Below are 16881 nucleotides of genomic sequence, written 5' to 3' on the forward strand. Positions count from 1 at the left end.
TGAAAAGTGATGTCTAAAGCAGTAGTACGACACGCTTGCTACTACCCACCCGACCTCACCAACATGCCTCGACTAGCAAGGAGTATTCGGCTGCTATACATTTCGACAATGGTAAGTCACTTCGTTGATTTATCATGCGGCCAGTTCGTGTCTGAAAAAATTAACCCGTAAAAACAAAGTTTTTCAATATAAATCCTTTATATGCGTGGCATCGGTTTTATTTTATTGTTCATTTCTGTTTTTCTTGAGTAAGAGTTTCATTTTTATCACATTGGTATTTTTAATTAAATATGAAATTTTCTTTTTTCCTAAAAAGTGTCACGCACAACGAGTCTGTGTGCAAAATGTCAGCTCGATTGGAACACGGGAAGTGGGTTAAAAAACGACCGAAAGATTTGCACGGTCATAAGCGCGCAAGCAAGCAAGCGAACTTAATATAAAGGATTTAAAAATAGCTCTATGGCTCAGTGGGCCTTACCTGGTAAAAAAATCTAATAGATATGGCAAAACAACACCTACAACCGACACTGAATGGGAAGGTCTTCATCTAGAAGTGAATTGACTAAGGGTTGTAAGTTAGTATTGCTTTATTCATTTTAATGACGTCCATGGACAATTATGTACACAAAGGCAGAACTCCAGGACACATTTCCCCATTATCTCCAAAACTAATTTCCAATTGTGTTGCCATCAATATCGTGTCATGATTAAAACAAATTAGATGATAGGTGATGTTTCAGGCAATGGTCCTTCTTCATAGCACACGTATGCAGCCCCATGTTGTCAGCACAAGAGAAGTAGGTAGCTTCCTTCGTACGAGGCAACGAGACTCACTCTCTCATCACGGGTGAAAATTCCACATTCCTATGGCGCATTAAACTCAACTCTCATGCTGCCGTTATGTAATGATTTAGCTGACACTGGACCTGCAATCGAGGGATCCATGGTGCGTATACCATCGCTCTCTCAGCGCAACAGTAAATAAGTCATACTAAAAAAAAACTTGTTTTAAACACGCTTTCATGAAATGTACTCGTAATGGAAGAACTCCACAACTCCAGGAAGTGGCCTCGAAGCTTGCCATAACGTAAGAGGCCGTGGTCAGTTACAGCCAACGCCAGTTGAGCGTGGACAATTAGACCAAAGCCAAAACATAACATCTAAAAAATAATGTTTTTAAAAACATGTTTTTTTATTTTTTTATGATAGAATATAGTATTGTCATCAGTATGACGTAAGTATGCCAAGTTTGCAGTAGATACCATATTGGGAAGTGGGTTAAAATTGAGTTACAAGATTTGAGGATACGACAACAACAGTGAGTTAAATAAAAAAAAGTGTAAAAAAAGAGTGTAAAAAAAATTAACCCGTAAAAACAAAGTTTTTCACTCTAAATCCTTTATATGCGTGGCGGCTAGAGTCCTCTCGTCCTCTGGCTTGAGATGGCTGCCACCTATGGGTCAGATAATTGTCTGCCAGTATTAAGCAATTGGTAATTAAATATTTATTTATTTTTCCCTAAACAGTGTAAAATTTTGGAAAACATTTTTCACGAAAATTAATTGTCACGCACAACGAGTCTGTGTGGAAAATGTCAGCTCGATTGGATCACGGGAAGTGGGTTAAAAAACGACCAAAAGATTTGCACGGTCGTAAGCAAGCAAGCAAGCACGCAAGCAAGCAAGCAAGTGAACTTAATATAAAGGATTTAAAAACACAATGGCCAGGCTTCTTAAACTCCCCTTCCAACCAACCCCACCTGCCCACCAAGCGATAACAAATGGGTACACGCCACAGAAAGGTAATCGCTCAAATTACTGCTAATATAAGCTTCCTCGGTTCAAGAAAAAAAAACATTAACTCGCATCTCGTAAAATTCTGATACATACCCGTCAAAGCCTCATCAGTGCCTACCGTATTACAGACCAATTCCGACCTTATTGGTCACTCCGTGCCCTTAGAAATCTCAACGTTCATCCTACAAAATCCCATCATAAGGGATAAAATCACAAACAAATAAAAAAACGCTTTTGCCCGTATTGAAACGGCTGTACGCCGTATGGACCTGAAAACTCAATTTCCCCTGTAAAAGAATAACAGGGGACAGCCGTATGGGGGTGACAGCTATGATACCTATCCAAACACATTCCTGCGAAGGGAGCTGGCCGACGTGAGTAGGTTAAACGTTATAGCCTAAACGTGATGTAAGTGTACCTTTCGCGTAACACTTTCATGAATCGCAAATGATTGACTCTCACACGCAAGGTTTGACGTATGTATGGTGAGTGTGACAATAGATGCCTGATTGTGTGCCTACGATTAGCTCCCTGATTCACCCAAGCAGAACCGTGCATCATGAGGTGGACGGGTGGCTTCACAAGTCAGATTGCTGAGCTTGCATCGCTGAGATCCGAGCTTCAAATGCAGGCAGCCAACTGTTAACACATTCCTGCGGAGGGAGCTGGTAGGAACGTCGGGTTGCTCGGTCAATGGCCAGGGTGGTGTATTCTGCAAATATGGCCGACTGTGAGAACGGGCACAAGCCGGCATGAGTAGGTTAAACGTTGAGTTTTATAAGGGCACCACGGGGTGACCAGCTCCTCCCCACCCAGCCCCACCCCACCCAGCCCCACCCCACCCAGCCCCACCCCACCCAGCCCCACCCCACCCAGCCCCCTCCCCCCAGCCCCACCCCTCCCATTATTGTATGCACGACGGACGGACGGACACAATAATCCCCTGTGGGCTTGTGTAACCAGGTGGTTCCTACCAGTAACAGGACCCTCCTGTCAACCCAGTTCAGACCCCCTAAGGTCGGTCACGGAATTGTTGCCTCTTCCCACACAAAATGGTTGCTTGAATCAATGCACAATTATTTGTGCCATCCGATCCAGGATCTTTGTTCTTGGGACCACGCAGAGAACAGGTTCTAGTACATATTCTTGGTTCTTTCGGTAAAGTCACTTCGATAGAAAATATAAATAATAGAATTTAATTAAAAATAAATTGAAAATAATACAAGCAAAAAAAAAAATAAAAGCTTTTTTTTTATTTGCAATTACATTTTATTTAACTATTTTGATCGTGGCTTTTTGCTTTTATTTTCAATGTATTTTTCTTTTATTATTTTATTTTCTATCTACGTGACTTTACCGAAAGAACCAAGAATATGAATTCCTGCAGTCACGAAAGTTCTCAGTCAAAATTTAGGTTCCAGCAATTGTGCCGTGTGGAGAACGACGCCGCATCTCTATAAAAGTGCTAGAGCCCAATTACGGTATTTGTGATATGAACAGCGCTCATTTAATAATTGTTACCACGTTAGCGCTGTAGGATGTGTTTAAAAAATCATTTTACAGACGCGTATCAATCCACCGTTAGCAGGGCAAGGGTCTCCCCCACGGCGGTACAGGTCGTGAAGGGGGCAATGACGATACGTCACCACGCTGGTGACAGTGAGGAGCATAGAAGTGAGAGAATAGTACAGCACAACATTGCTTTTTTTACTCACTAATTAATTCTTCTGGGGGTACCAAATCATAAAAAATTAACCCGTAAAAACAAAGTTTATCACTATAAATCCTTTATATGCGTGGCGGCTAGAGTCCTCTCGTCCTCTGGCTTGAGATGGCTGCCACCTATGGGTCAGATGATTGCCTGCCACCATTAAGCAATTGGTAATTACATATAATTTGTTCCTAAAAAGTGTCAAATTTAGGAAAAAAATATTCACGAAAATTAATTGTCACGCACAACAAGTCTGTGTGCAAAATGTTAGCTCGATTGGATCACGGGAAGTGGGTTAAAAAACGACCGAAAGATTTGCACGGTCGTAAGCGCGCAAGCAAGCAAGTGAACTTAATATAAAGGATTTAAAAATGGCCGAGGCTATTAAATATTTTATTTATGGGACAATATTTTTCCCAGGGGTATTACTTAATTCCGTGACTGGGGTACCAATCAATCCGAAATCAGTGCCACACTCCGCGATGTCAAAACGTCAAACATTAGCATTAAAAAAATCCGTTGTCGAAAAATTCAACTTTTAATAGTGCATCGTGCACAGCTCGTCGAGATGATTCGATTGCCGCATCGCTGACCATCAACACAGACTAAAAATGAATTTTTATACTCTTTGGTTCTTTCGGTAAAGTCACGTAGTTAGAAATTGAATTAAAACAAATCACGACGTTTCGATCGCAACACAAGCGGTCGTCATCAGTCACGAAAGTTTCAAACCAAGAATGAATTTTGACTTTAAACTTTCGTGAATGCAGGGATTCATATTTTCGATTCTTTCGGTAAAGTCACGTAGATAAAAAATATATTTTTTATTCAATTTTAAAATTGAAAATAATAAAAGCAAAAAACCCACGACGTTTCGATAGCAACACAAGCGGGGGGGGGGGGGCAAGCCTCAAAATGCAACTGCTTCTAAGGTTTTTTTGCTTTGATTATTTTCAACTTATTTGTAAAAATATATATTTCATTTTTCTTTTCTAACTACGTGACTTTCCCGAAAGAACAAAGAATAACACCATTGGAACCTCCTTTGCCAGTAGCAAAATGAGAATTGTTTTTTTACCCTTTTATCTGCCAACAAAACTGACACCTTTTTTACAAGGAGTCATGTTTGCATTTACCACAATACCTGCGGTCGGAATACAAACAAAAAATTAACCAAGAAAAAGACTAAAAATGACTGCATCAAGGACATGGTACCGCCACAAGGTTCAATTTACCTATTTTCAATGAGAAAACTTGTGAATTTGTGGCTTTCGTTCACGTAAAGCCCTGGTCACAAAAGCAGTTTGTGTGGCATAGCCATTTTCTAAACTTTAGGCATAGGCAATTAAAAAAAGTCACATTTAGTACCCAGGAACAAAAATTGTGTTACTCTTTGGTTCTTTCGATAAAGCCAGGTAGGTATAAAATAAAGAAAATTAAACCACGACGTTTCGGCCACAACACAAGCGTCCTTCATCAGGTGGGACAACCACAGCAACTTGTTATGACTTTACCGAATGAACCAAAGAGTATTGATCGTTGCGGCCACGAAAACTTCAAATCTAGAATAAAATCACCTATTCCCATTCTTTTACTTCCAAGTACTAAGTCTAATCATCAACATCTGGATTGAGGTCTTCCTCGTGCGACTGAATACCACTCCCAATGCCTCTCAGTGCCATGTCAAAGTAACATGTGGAGATGTTCACTTTGACACGGAACAATACGATGTGTCCATGCGCGTCTCTGTATGGGGCACGGCAGTGAAGTTGTTAGCGCTACGAACCCGGCCACCAGAGTTCGACTCCAGCCCACGGCCAACAGCACCGGGTCCTAGGCCTCCCCCCTAGGTCGACTCGGCCTCAAATGAGTACCTGCTGCGGTGGTGTAGCAAACACCGCCAACTGGCAGAGACAAAGGCGGCCGGGCGTGGTGGTGGTGCTTGCCACCCACGCCCTCCTCGTGGTGCCACAGTGCCGGCCTTCATAGCTGCTACTCGCTAACAGCACTTGCCCCTGCAGTCTGTTACAGGCTACACGGGGATCTTTGTCTTTGCATGTCTGCCAACACGTTTTTTTGGTTTTTCTGCTGGAGGCGGCGCCACGTTCCAAACTAAAATCGATGCCCACCACTCTTTTTAAAAACCCTACTCGCAAACAACAACAACAATCTCCACCAACAACCCACCCAACCACCCACCGCACCCTCTCACCGTCGCTCCTATTGATCATGACCACCATGCCGACCTCGACTCCTTTCGTGGCCATTGCTGGGCTTCACTCTCCAACGAAAATTCAAAGAAAATCAACCAAAAAAAAATTGGGGAGGCACCTAAAAATAACACACAACAACAACGACGACGACGAAGTTGGTTGAAGGGGAGGTTTGTTTGTCTGACCTCTACCAACTCCACACAAACCCACAGACAACAACAACCACCGCCGCTGCTCAGCGTCTCTGCCGGTTCCTTTTTTAAACTTAGCGGCCTTATGGGAGGTTCACTTGTGGCACCTCCCAACAAACTACTCCCCCCCCCCTCGTACGTCATCACGCACGCCTTGCGTCATCACGCACGCGGGCCGCGCGCGCGTTGCGTCATCACGCACGCACGCGAGCCGCGCGTGTCTGCGTCATCACGCACGCGAGCCGCGCGCGTTGCGTCATCACGCACGAGAGCCGCGCGTGGCTGCGTCATCACGCACGCACGCGAGCCGCGCGCGTTGCGTCATCACGCACGAGAGCCGCGCGTGCCTGCGTCATCACGCACGCACGCACGCGGACGTGATGTTATAATGTTGTTAGTATTACGATTATTATGGAATCAACTTTGGTCCGTTCGTTTATTCTTTAACAGTGTGCACTGTTTAATGGAATTTCATATTAAACTTTCGTCTGTCCGTGCAATGTTGAACGGTAGCTCAATTTTGATTCGCGCACTTACCCCCCCCCACCACCCCTTCGTGACGTCATCGCGCACGGCGTCTGCGTGATGACGTTGCGGGAACAGCGGTCGCGCGCATCCCCACCACCACCCCTTCGTGACGTCATCACGCACGGCGTCTACGTGATGACGTTGCGGGAACAGCGGTCGCGCGCATCCCCCCCACCACCCCTTCGTGACGTCATCACGCACGGCGTCTGCGTGATGACGTTGCGGGAACAGCGGTCGCGCGCATCCCCACCACCATCCCGTCGTGACGTCATCGCGCACGGCGTCTGCGTGATGACGTTGCGGGAACAGCGGTCGCGCGCATCCCCCCCACCACCCCTTCGTGACGTCATCACGCACGGCGTCTGCGTGATGACGTTGCGGGAACAGCGGTCGCGCGCATCCCCCCCACCACCCCTTCGTGACGTCATCACGCACGGCGTCTGCGTGATGACGTTGCGGGAACAGCGGTCGCGCGCATCCCCACCACCACCCCTTCGTGACGTCATCACGCACGGCGTCTACGTGATGACGTTGCGGGAACAGCGGTCGCGCGCATCCCCCCCACCACCCCTTCGTGACGTCATCACGCACGGCGTCTGCGTGATGACGTTGCGGGAACAGCGGTCGCGCGCATCCCCCCCACCACCCCTTCGTGACGTCATCACGCACGGCGTCTGCGTGATTACGTTGCGGGAACAACGGTCGCGCGCCTCCCCCCCCCACCGTGACGTCATCGCGCACGGCGTCTGCGTGATGACGTTGCGGGAACAACGGTCGCGCGCCTCCCCCACCATCCCGTCGTGACGTCATCACGCACAGCGGCTGCGTGATGACGTTGCGGGAACGGTCGCGCGCGCCCCACCCCCCCCACGTCGTGTGACGTCATCGCGCACGGCGGTGGCGTCATCGCGGCGCTTTGAAAGGGCTCGCGGGTGACGGAAATGTAATGTGACGTCACGCGAAAAGGTGAAAGCGTCGGATGACGTCATCGCGCGGCATTCCAGTAAGCGGGACCCAGATATGGAGATGATTACGTGAAGAACCTTATACAATTGACTGTGTCGGGTGGTGGCGGGTTTAACGACACATTTAAATATCTACACGATCTAACCCCCCCCCCCCCCAAAAAAAAATCCCATTGTTTTATGGATATAGATGCTGCTAAAAAAACACATTCCTCCTGCGGAGGGAGCTGGTAGGAACGTTGAGTTGCTCGGTCAATGGCCAGGGTCAACGGCGGCGTGGTGTATTCCGCAAATATGCCCGACTGTGAGGGCGGGCACAAGCCGGCGTGAGTAGGTTAAACGTTGAGTTTGATAAGGGCACCATAGGGTGACCAGCCCCTCCCCACCCCCCACCCAGCCCCTCCCCACCCAGCCCCACCCCTCCTACCCCCCACCCAGCCCCTCCCCTCTCCACCCAGCCCCACCTCTCCCACCCCCCACCCAGCCCCACCTCTCCCATTTTTTGATGCACGACGAACAGACGGACACAATAATCCCCTGTGGGCTGGTGGAACCAGGTGGTTCCTACCAGTATAACATAGTGTATTGTGTAGTATATAGTGTAGTGTATAGTACTGGACAGTAGAACCCATCTTAACGACCAGCCCCTGTTAACAATTCTTTCCCTTAACGACAAAAACTCCATAGAGGCCAATGTGTAGTGTATAGTAATGTAGTGTATTGTGTAGTATATAGTGTAGTGGTGTATAGTACTGGACATTATAACCCCTCTTAACGACCAGCCCCTGTTAACGACGAGCCTCCATAGAGCAAAATGTGTAGTGTATAGTGTAGTTTAGTGTATTATATAGTAGTGTAGTGTATAGTGTAGTATATATTAGTGTATTGTATCTAGTAATGTATAGTGCAGTGTATAGTGTAGTATATAGTAGTGTACTGTACAGTAATGTATAGTGTAGTGTATAGTAATGCATATTGCAGTGTATGATGTAGTGTATATTAGTGTAGTGTGTAGTACTGTACAATATAACCCCTGTTAACGACTAATCGCTTAACGACGGCCCTCCATAGAGCCCAATGTGTCCGCTTACCGACCATTCCCCTGTTGTAGGTACAGTAAATATGAATGCATCAATTAACCATGTTTTAAAAAAATATATGTTTATAATGTATCTTTATCTATTAATATATATTGTTTAAATATTACAAAGTACGTTTTTTTGGATGAAAAAGGGGAACTTTGGATGCCACGAATTAAGCCTTTAACGTGAATTTCCTATATTCGCTTAACGACCAAATCTCTTAGCGACTGGTTTCGTGGAACCATTTACCGTCGTTAGCATTTATGAAATTGCATAAACAAAAGCACACACACACACATCATGCATACGTAAACAAGTATTTAATGAGGGAACGGAAGAATTCTAAATTAAATAATAAACACATCTCCACGAGGCCACAACGTGGTGTATATCGTAAGCCTCCTGAATTTATGTTTTGACATCCGAACATACCAAGTAAATAAATATTCTGATTCTGAAAGTTTTGTAAAAATGGCAATCAAACTAGGGGTTCTGGATAAAAATGCAATAAAAAAATTGGCAAATTCTGCGAAAAATGTAAAATATATAAAGCAAAACGATGAATCCTGAATTCTACATCCGCAATGCCCTGAATACGATTAACCTTTTAATTCTATAATGTTCCAGTAGAATTTCCCTTAACCATCACCCTCGTGTATATGTTCAACTTCTTTCGCACCGTACGTAGCCAACTGCGCTAATCGGACGTTCAGGGGAAGGACAACAACCAAACACAAACGGCAGCTCTAAAGAAATTAGTTTTCAATCTCAATGATTTAAAAGTGCATAGCACCCAGTGGCTTCCTAATACCGGAAGAGCTTTCCAGACGGCCGCAGAAGCGCATCTGAAAGCGCGCGATGCAGCGACCATCTTTGTTTGATGGTTCGCTAAAAGATATTATCTAGCCATGTAATAATTCCACGCTCTCAAACGCAACCCCAGCTATTCGATAAATTATCCCAAATCGGGGGTTTAAATCATTTCCAGAATTATGGAATTTCTTTGCCTCGTTTTTAACATCTAGATGTTTTTCTCTCTCACTTTGCCGTTTTTCTTGCCATTATAGCCTAAACGTGATGTAAGTGTACCTTTCGCGTAACACTTGCATGAATCGCAAATGATTGACTCTCACACGCAAGGTTCGACGTATGTATGGTGAGTGTGACAATAGATGCCTGATTGTGTGCCTACGATTAGCTCCCTGATTCACCCAAGCAGAACCGTGCATCATGAGGTGGACGGGTGGCTTCACAAGTCAGATTGCTGAGCTTGCATCGCTGAGATGCGAGCTTCAAATGCAGGCAGCCAACTGTTAACACATTCCTGCGGAGGGAGCTGGTAGGAACGTCGGGTTGCTCGGTCAATGGCCAGGGTGGTGTATTCTGCAAATATGGCCGACTGTGAGGACGGGCACAAGCCGGCATGAGTAGGTTAAACGTTGAGTTTTATAAGGGCACCACGGGGTGACCAGCCCCTCCCCACCCACCCAGCCCCACCCTCCCCAGCCAGCCCCTCCCCCCTCTCCCCACCCAGCCCCTCCCTCCCCACCCAGCCCCTCCCTGAACGACGGACGGAAGCAATAATCCCCTGTGGGCTGGTGTAACCAGGAGGTTCTTACCAGTATTAACCGGGTGAGAAAGTGATGCCCCCACACTGTGTAATCCAGAGGTCATTTGAAGACATCTCAGGAGTAGTTGTACAATATATCCGCTTCCACGGGCCATTATCTAACATGAACAGTGGCACCCGCTCGACGAATAAATTTGGGGAAACAAGACAAAAAATTTTTTTTTTTACAAGAGGCGTTAGTTCTCCGATACGTTTTCAGGTTGTATCACTATCGTTCGGCATGACGGTCTGCCGTTTCGCTCCACGCGCCGAGAGTTTCTCTCGCAAATATAAATCGACACGCGCTGGAGGGACGACCCCCGAAAACGCAGCGAGAGAGCCCCGCCGTGCAACCGCTTAAAAACCTACGCGGTAGCAAAAGAGGAGTTCTGAATCTCCCATCCGCCATCGCAGTGGACCGGGCTATTCGCTTCCCCGGAACGCTGCGCACCCCCCTCCCCGGCGTGCTTCAGCAGGTGCACCTTGAGGTTGCAGAGTCGCGTGAATCCTTGGGCACACACGTCGCAGCCGAACGGCTTCTCGCCTTTGTGGCTGCGCTGGTGCCTCTTCATGTTGCTGCGCTTGGAGAAGGCGCGGCCGCACGCCTCGCACCGGTAGGGTCGTTCGCCCGTGTGCGTACGGGTGTGCCGCCGGTAGTTGGAGTACTCCGCGAAAGCGCGGCTGCACACGTCGCAACGGAAGGGGCGCTCACGCACCGCCGTTGCCGCCGTCGCTGCTGCCGAGGGCGCGACGCCTGCCGCTGCCGCCGCGGTGACCGCCACCGACGGCCACGCCGCCGCCGCCGCCGCCGCCGGGCTGTCGCGACAGTCGCCGCTGTCGGCGAGGAGCCCTCGTCCCGGTGAGCAATCCGGTGAGCATTTCACCGGGAGGGTCGACTCGTGCCAGTCTTGTGGCTCAGCGCGGCATCGAACGGCGGCTTTCGTGTCGTCAATTACCGCGGCGGTGGCGGGGATGGTGGCGGCGGCGGTGGCGGCGGTGGTGGAATCCTCGGAGAGTTCTTCGATCTTAATGGCGACTTTGGGCTGCAGGGCGCCGTCTTCGATGAAGAATTCGGAGTGGCCTCGCAGAGGTTCTGCACGAGAGAGGACGCTCCCTTAAGGTTTATAGGTAGCGTACGTAAGTCATAGCAGATACTACATTGCACGTCGGCACGTCAATGTTGCCGATGCCTGTGTCGGAAGGAAGAGCATTCCAGACGGCCGCAAAACCAGCGCATATGAAAGCGCATGATCCGGTCACCACCGTCCTGGTTCAATGGCTAGCCAAAAGCCGCTGCTGCGAGGACGACCGGAGTTTGCGTGCTCCTCGATTAAATCAGCAAGATATTGTGGTTAATTTGTGGTAAGCACTTTGCGCGTAATGAGTGCGACCTCACAATGTATTTGCTCGGCAGCAAGAAGCCAATCCAGCTCGGCGAGCACTGGACGGACACGATCTTGCAGTACCCGTCACGACACGTGCCAAAGGACTTTGTACACGCTGCAGCTTGGTAATGTTTTTTTTTGCCAAAGTGATAGTTTTAAAATCCTTTATATTAAGTTCGCTTGCTTGCTTGCTTGCGTGCTTGCGTGCTTGCGTGCTTGCTTGCTTACGACCGTGCAAACCTTTTGGTCGTTTTTTAACCCACTTCCCGTGATCCAATCGAGTTGACATTTTGCACACAGACTCGTTGTGCGTGACAATTTATTTTCGTGAAAATTCTTTTCCATAACTTTACACTTTTTAGGAATTTTTTTTTATATTTAATTACCAATTGCTTAATGGTGGCAGGCAATCATCTGACCCATAGGTGGCAGCCATCTCAAGCCAGAGGACGAGAGGACTCTAGCCGCCACGCATATAAAGGATTTAGAGTGAAAAACTTTGTTTTTACGGGTTATACTTATGTTCAATCAACTCCTCCCACCCATGCCCATCGCCCACACTGGCCCAGCGTCCGGCCACACTCACCTGCGGGCTCCTGGCTGTCCGGACCCTCAGCTCCTTGTACCGGGGTCCACGGTTCCTCAGCATCGGTAAATTCACCCAAGGTACCTGAGAGGCACACAGACCGGGCACGCGTCATAAGTACAGGCTACGGTGGTCTGCCACACATTTAGCACTAAATTGGAAGTAGAATAACCAATAATATCCGGCTGGCTGACGGTATGGTTAAGAGTGCCAACCTCACGATCTATTGGTGATCACATCTTCAGCCATGAACTATCCATTGGTGGATTAAGTCTTCCCTACGCCATTGGGATGCTACAAACCATCGACTGCGCACGAACTGATTTCATCGTTTCGTCTGTACCTTGGCTGCTATTTCATCACCACTCATAACCCATGGCCATCACCCCTTCTGGCAACGGTCCGCTGGCTTGAGCCCACTCTCGCTTCTCGCAACATTCAACAAACACGGTCGTTGATTTGCAATCGTTCCACGATCCACTCGGCCCCCCCTCCCTTCCAAGTCCCTCGGCGTATTCGAAGCGTGAAATTCTCCTCGCTCTTGTTTGCGTGCTTCTCAACTCTTGATCCATTTAATTTGTCGGCGTTTGCGCGTTTCGGGTCCGTAAGTCACAGCTGGGAGCGCGCACGGACACACAGACCGCAACCGTCTTCTTTGGGCACGCCGGCACGCTTACCGTTCATGATCCAATTCAGTTTTCTCAGAAAGAGCTCCACGCTGCTTCCGTTCGCCCGTAAATTAGAACCTTGTCTGCTGTCAACATCTACCCTAGATGTGTATGGGTGGATACACATACTGCTGTGTTTTAGAGTTATCTCCAAACAACATGTATTTTATTTATATAAGCAAACTTGTATTGAATCTATATATATAAAAGGGAAATTTGTGAATGTGTGTCGAAATGTTTTGCATACTTCCCGACATGCAACAAACTTGAAATTTTGCATGTGGGTAGTTTCCAGACTGTACACAATGCAAAAAAGAAAACAAATGACTTTCGTATTTTTTTTCGGGGGGGGGGCGCAATAATGGATATATTATTGTATTTTGCACCGTGAGCGGTGACGTCACATCTGTGATGTCACCCGCATGCGGCAGCGTCACGCAGTGTGCCTGCTGACGTCACGCACCCCTCCCCCCACCCTCCGCGTAGGCCGTGTGTTACTCCAAGACAAGAATCCAAGTCTCGGGCGAAGCCGGGTAGCAAAGCTAGTAATATATATAAAAAAAGGCTTTGCCCTATCTGGCATGAATACAGCTATTGAGATGTTCAACCACCAAATAGACGCCTATTACACAACAAAAAAAGGGTCCCATAGATAAAACTAACCCTGAACTGATAGTTGGTTTTTTACCCTTCTATCTGGCAACAAAACTGACACCTTTTTTACAAGGAGTCATGTTTACATAGACCACAATACCTGCAGTCATAATGCAAACAAAAAACATAACTCTGATAATGTGCACTGTCCTTGAAGTTGATTGGTCCACACCCGAGACAGCTTTTCTTAGAGCCTAGTCTCACATGGTGTTGGACCAGATGACGCCAAAAGGCGCCTTTTGGCGTCATCTGGTCCAACCCATGTGATTTAATCACAGATGGCCAAATCTTGGATTCCAATGCCAAATCTCAGCAGTGTCTCAGCGCTCCCATCTTTGAGCTAACCCGGTCACACCTCCTCCCCTCTAAAATAAAAAAAAACAAACTCACAGTGGCTGTTGTGCTGATCCTCTTCGGCCGGATGGTGACCCCCATCATCCGTCACAAAATCCTCCACGTATCCCACTCCTTCCACAGTTCCCAACCTCCGCACGAACAGCAGCAGCTCCCGGCTCAAGCCACTCAACAGCGCGAGCAGCATGTCCACCAGGCCTCCCCGCGTCACGTCTCCAGGAGAGGAGGAGGCGTTGCTGGCGGCGGCGGCGGCGTCGTCCCAGCGCGGCGTCCCAGCGCCGTCGTGGGGCTCGGCGCCCCGCAGGGCCTTCACCACCTGCCGCAGCACGGCGTAGAAACCGAAGGGCAGGCGGTCGCGCGCCGCGGTAAGCAGCTCGGCCCGCACGAGGCCGTCCCCGACACAGGCGCGCAGGACCCCGTAGTCCCGGATGCCCAGCTCCGAGTCCATGGCCCGGGCCACCTCCGCGTTCACACCCTGCGCCTCCAGCCACGCCGGGAAGTCTCCGCTCGGCTCCAGGGCAGGGTGAGTGGTGGCAGGAGGGACAGCGGACACCGCACACGCCATCGTTGTCGACTGGATGACGGGAACACGGGAGATTGAATTGCTTAATTTCAGGCTTCTCAGGGTTATTTCACTTCAAGGTGAGCTGCGCTTTGTGTTCAGTTTGTCCTCCCGCACCTCTGATTAGCACAATTGGATACATGCGGTGCGACAGAAGTTCAAGTTAAGGTAAACTGCAAGCGCTACAATTGCTTGCTTACACTACACAGCTGGTGGACACAACTCAAAGATTCAACCGCAAAAACGAACAGCCGTTCATTTTTTTCATTTTTAAGTTATTTGTTTTGCAATTAGCCTTTTTTTTACTTAACCAGTTGCTGTGTGTTCTATTTTTTGCTATAGGCATCAGGGCAATGAGAGTTAAAAAAATGTCTCGACAACTTTCGCCAGCAACCACCTCTGTCGGTAGATAAAATATCTTGGGATGGTTGCCTCGACGTGAATTTGAAGCTTCGTCAATGAGAAGAGGAAAGAAAAATAAGTATAACCCGTAAAAACAAAGTTTTTCACTATAAATCCTTTATATGCGTGGCGGCTAGAGTCCTCCCGTCCTCTGGCTTGAGATGGCTGCCACCTATGGGTCAGATGATTGTCTGCCAGTATTAAGCAATTGGTAATTAAATATTTAATTTATTTTCCCTAAACAGTGTAAAATTTTGGGGAAACAATTTTCACGAACATTAATTGTCTCGCACAACGAGTCTGTGTGCAAAATGTTAGCTCGATTGGATCACGGGAAGTGGGTTAAAAAACGACCGAAAGATTTGCACGGTCGTAAGCAAGCAAGCAAGCACGTAAGCGAACTTAATATAAAGGATTTTAAAAAGAGGCTTTAAATTCACGGTGAGACAATGTGGCCACCGCACTGCAGCGTAGAACAACATCTAGAACCCAAATTCCTGGAAGAGGTCACATCAGCACTTGTTGTAGAACTCCGGGCAGATATGCGGCGAAAGCAATTCCACCTAATTCGCGTGAGTAGTGCGCCAGATTTACAAAGCGGAATGATGTTTTTGAGCCTCGTCAACTCCCCATGAACCTCATTAACCTCGTCAACTCCCCGTTAACCTCGTTAACCTCGTCAACTCCCCGTTAACCTCATTAACCTCGTCAACTCCCCGTTAACCTCATTAACCTCGTCAACTCCCCGTTAACCTCATCAACTCTCCATGAACCTCATTAACCTCGTCAACTCCCCGTTAACCCCATTAACCTCGTCAACTCCCCATGAACCTTATTAACCTCGTCAACTCCCCGTTAACCTCATTAACCTCGTCAACTCCCCGTTAACCTCATCAATTCTCCATGAACCTCATTAACCTCGTCAACTCCACGTTAACCCCATTAACCTCGTCAACTCCCCATGAACCTCATTAACCTCAACTCCCCATTAACCTCATCAACTCCCCATAAACCTCGTTAACCTCGTCAACTCCACGTTAACTCCATGAACCTCATCAACTCCCCATGAACCTCATCAACTCCCCATGAACTCCCCATGAACCTCATCAACTCCCCATTAACCTCGTCAACTCCCCATGAACCTCAACTCCCCATGAACTCCCCATGAACCTCATCAACTCCCCATGAACTCCCCATGAACCTCATCAACTCCCCATTAACCTCGTCAACTCCCCATGAACCTCAACTCCCCATGAACCTAATCAACTCCCCATGAACCTTATTAACCTCCTCAACTCCCCATGAACTCCCCATGAACCTCATTAACCTCGTCAACTCCTCGTCAACTCGTCGTCGTCCGCGTGTTGATCTCCACGCGTCGCGGACGCAGCTTCGCGTTTCCCCGGCCGCCGATTCCGCCGTGCGCGAGGCTGGGGGACCGCGGCGATTTGCGCCGTCAGCCCCCCGTGTTGTTGCACTTGGGGGGGAGGGGGGAGCACGTCCATAAATGACGTCACGCACCTAGGGGGGGGGGGGGGCAGACATTTGTGACGATGTGTGACGATGGGGGAGGGGGGGGGGGTGTTTGGGAAATGTGACGTCACATCAAAATGCGTAACTTTAAATAAATACAGACAACACGTTCTACTTAATTAAATAGACTTTTTGATAAATGTTTTCCCCTACAACATCAGAGTGCAGCGCCACGCTAAATACGCACTACAATGACAATAGTTGAAAGCGATTTGAAGCATGTTTTATATTTTTGGGGGGGGGGGGGCAGAGCTTTGTGACGTCATATTTCAGGGGGGGGGGTCTGACTTTTAATTACGCTGGGGGGGTGGGGTCAAAAATCGTCCAAAATCGCGTGACGTCATTTATGGACGGCCCCTTATTCTTTTATGGGGGGGGGGGCAGAGCTTTGTGACGTCATATTTGAGAGGGGGGTCTGATATTCTTACCGAAAACACCTAAGAATATGAATCCTTGCAGTCACGAAAGCTTCAAATCTAGTGGGGTCTGACTTTTTGTGACGCCGTGTGACGATGGGGGGGGGGGGGGGGGGGATGTAAAAAATCGCCCAAAATCGCGTGACGTCATTTATGGACGGCCCCTTTGCGATTATCGGAGAGACGGAAATTCCTCTTTGGGGGTCATGATGATGATCTCCGTTCG

The 16881-nt window shown here is 48.2% G+C and overlaps 2 protein-coding genes across 2 annotated transcripts in view; both read right to left on the reverse strand.

The window, feature by feature from the left end:
* The window catches only part of LOC133359033 (kinesin-like protein KIF2A), a gene marked incomplete at its 3' end in the record, with an annotated part of 33858 nt that extends 27850 nt beyond the window's left edge, over positions 1 to 6008 (reverse strand). Inside the window, exon 1 of the mRNA XM_061577404.1 lies at positions 5720 to 6008. Within this exon, the coding sequence (XP_061433388.1) occupies positions 5720 to 5774 (55 nt within the window). The remainder of the gene's footprint in view (positions 1 to 5719) is intronic.
* A 4042-nt stretch (positions 6009 to 10050) lies between these two features.
* On the reverse strand, positions 10051 to 16141 carry LOC133359035 (telomere zinc finger-associated protein-like). The gene is made up of 4 exons (XM_061577405.1): positions 16034 to 16141; positions 13779 to 14316; positions 12067 to 12150; positions 10051 to 11188 (listed from the first exon to the last, which is right to left on the reverse strand). Exons 2-4 carry the CDS (start codon positions 14305 to 14307, stop codon positions 10461 to 10463), a joined length of 1341 nt encoding a protein of 446 aa, XP_061433389.1. The 5' UTR covers positions 14308 to 14316; positions 16034 to 16141; the 3' UTR covers positions 10051 to 10460.
* Between the last annotated feature and the right edge of the window lie 740 nt (positions 16142 to 16881).

This window comes from Lethenteron reissneri, chromosome 64 (genome assembly GCF_015708825.2).
Source record: "Lethenteron reissneri isolate LAM-NWPU_2019-01 chromosome 64, ASM1570882v1, whole genome shotgun sequence".
Taxonomy (NCBI): Eukaryota; Metazoa; Chordata; class Hyperoartia; order Petromyzontiformes; family Petromyzontidae; genus Lethenteron; species Lethenteron reissneri.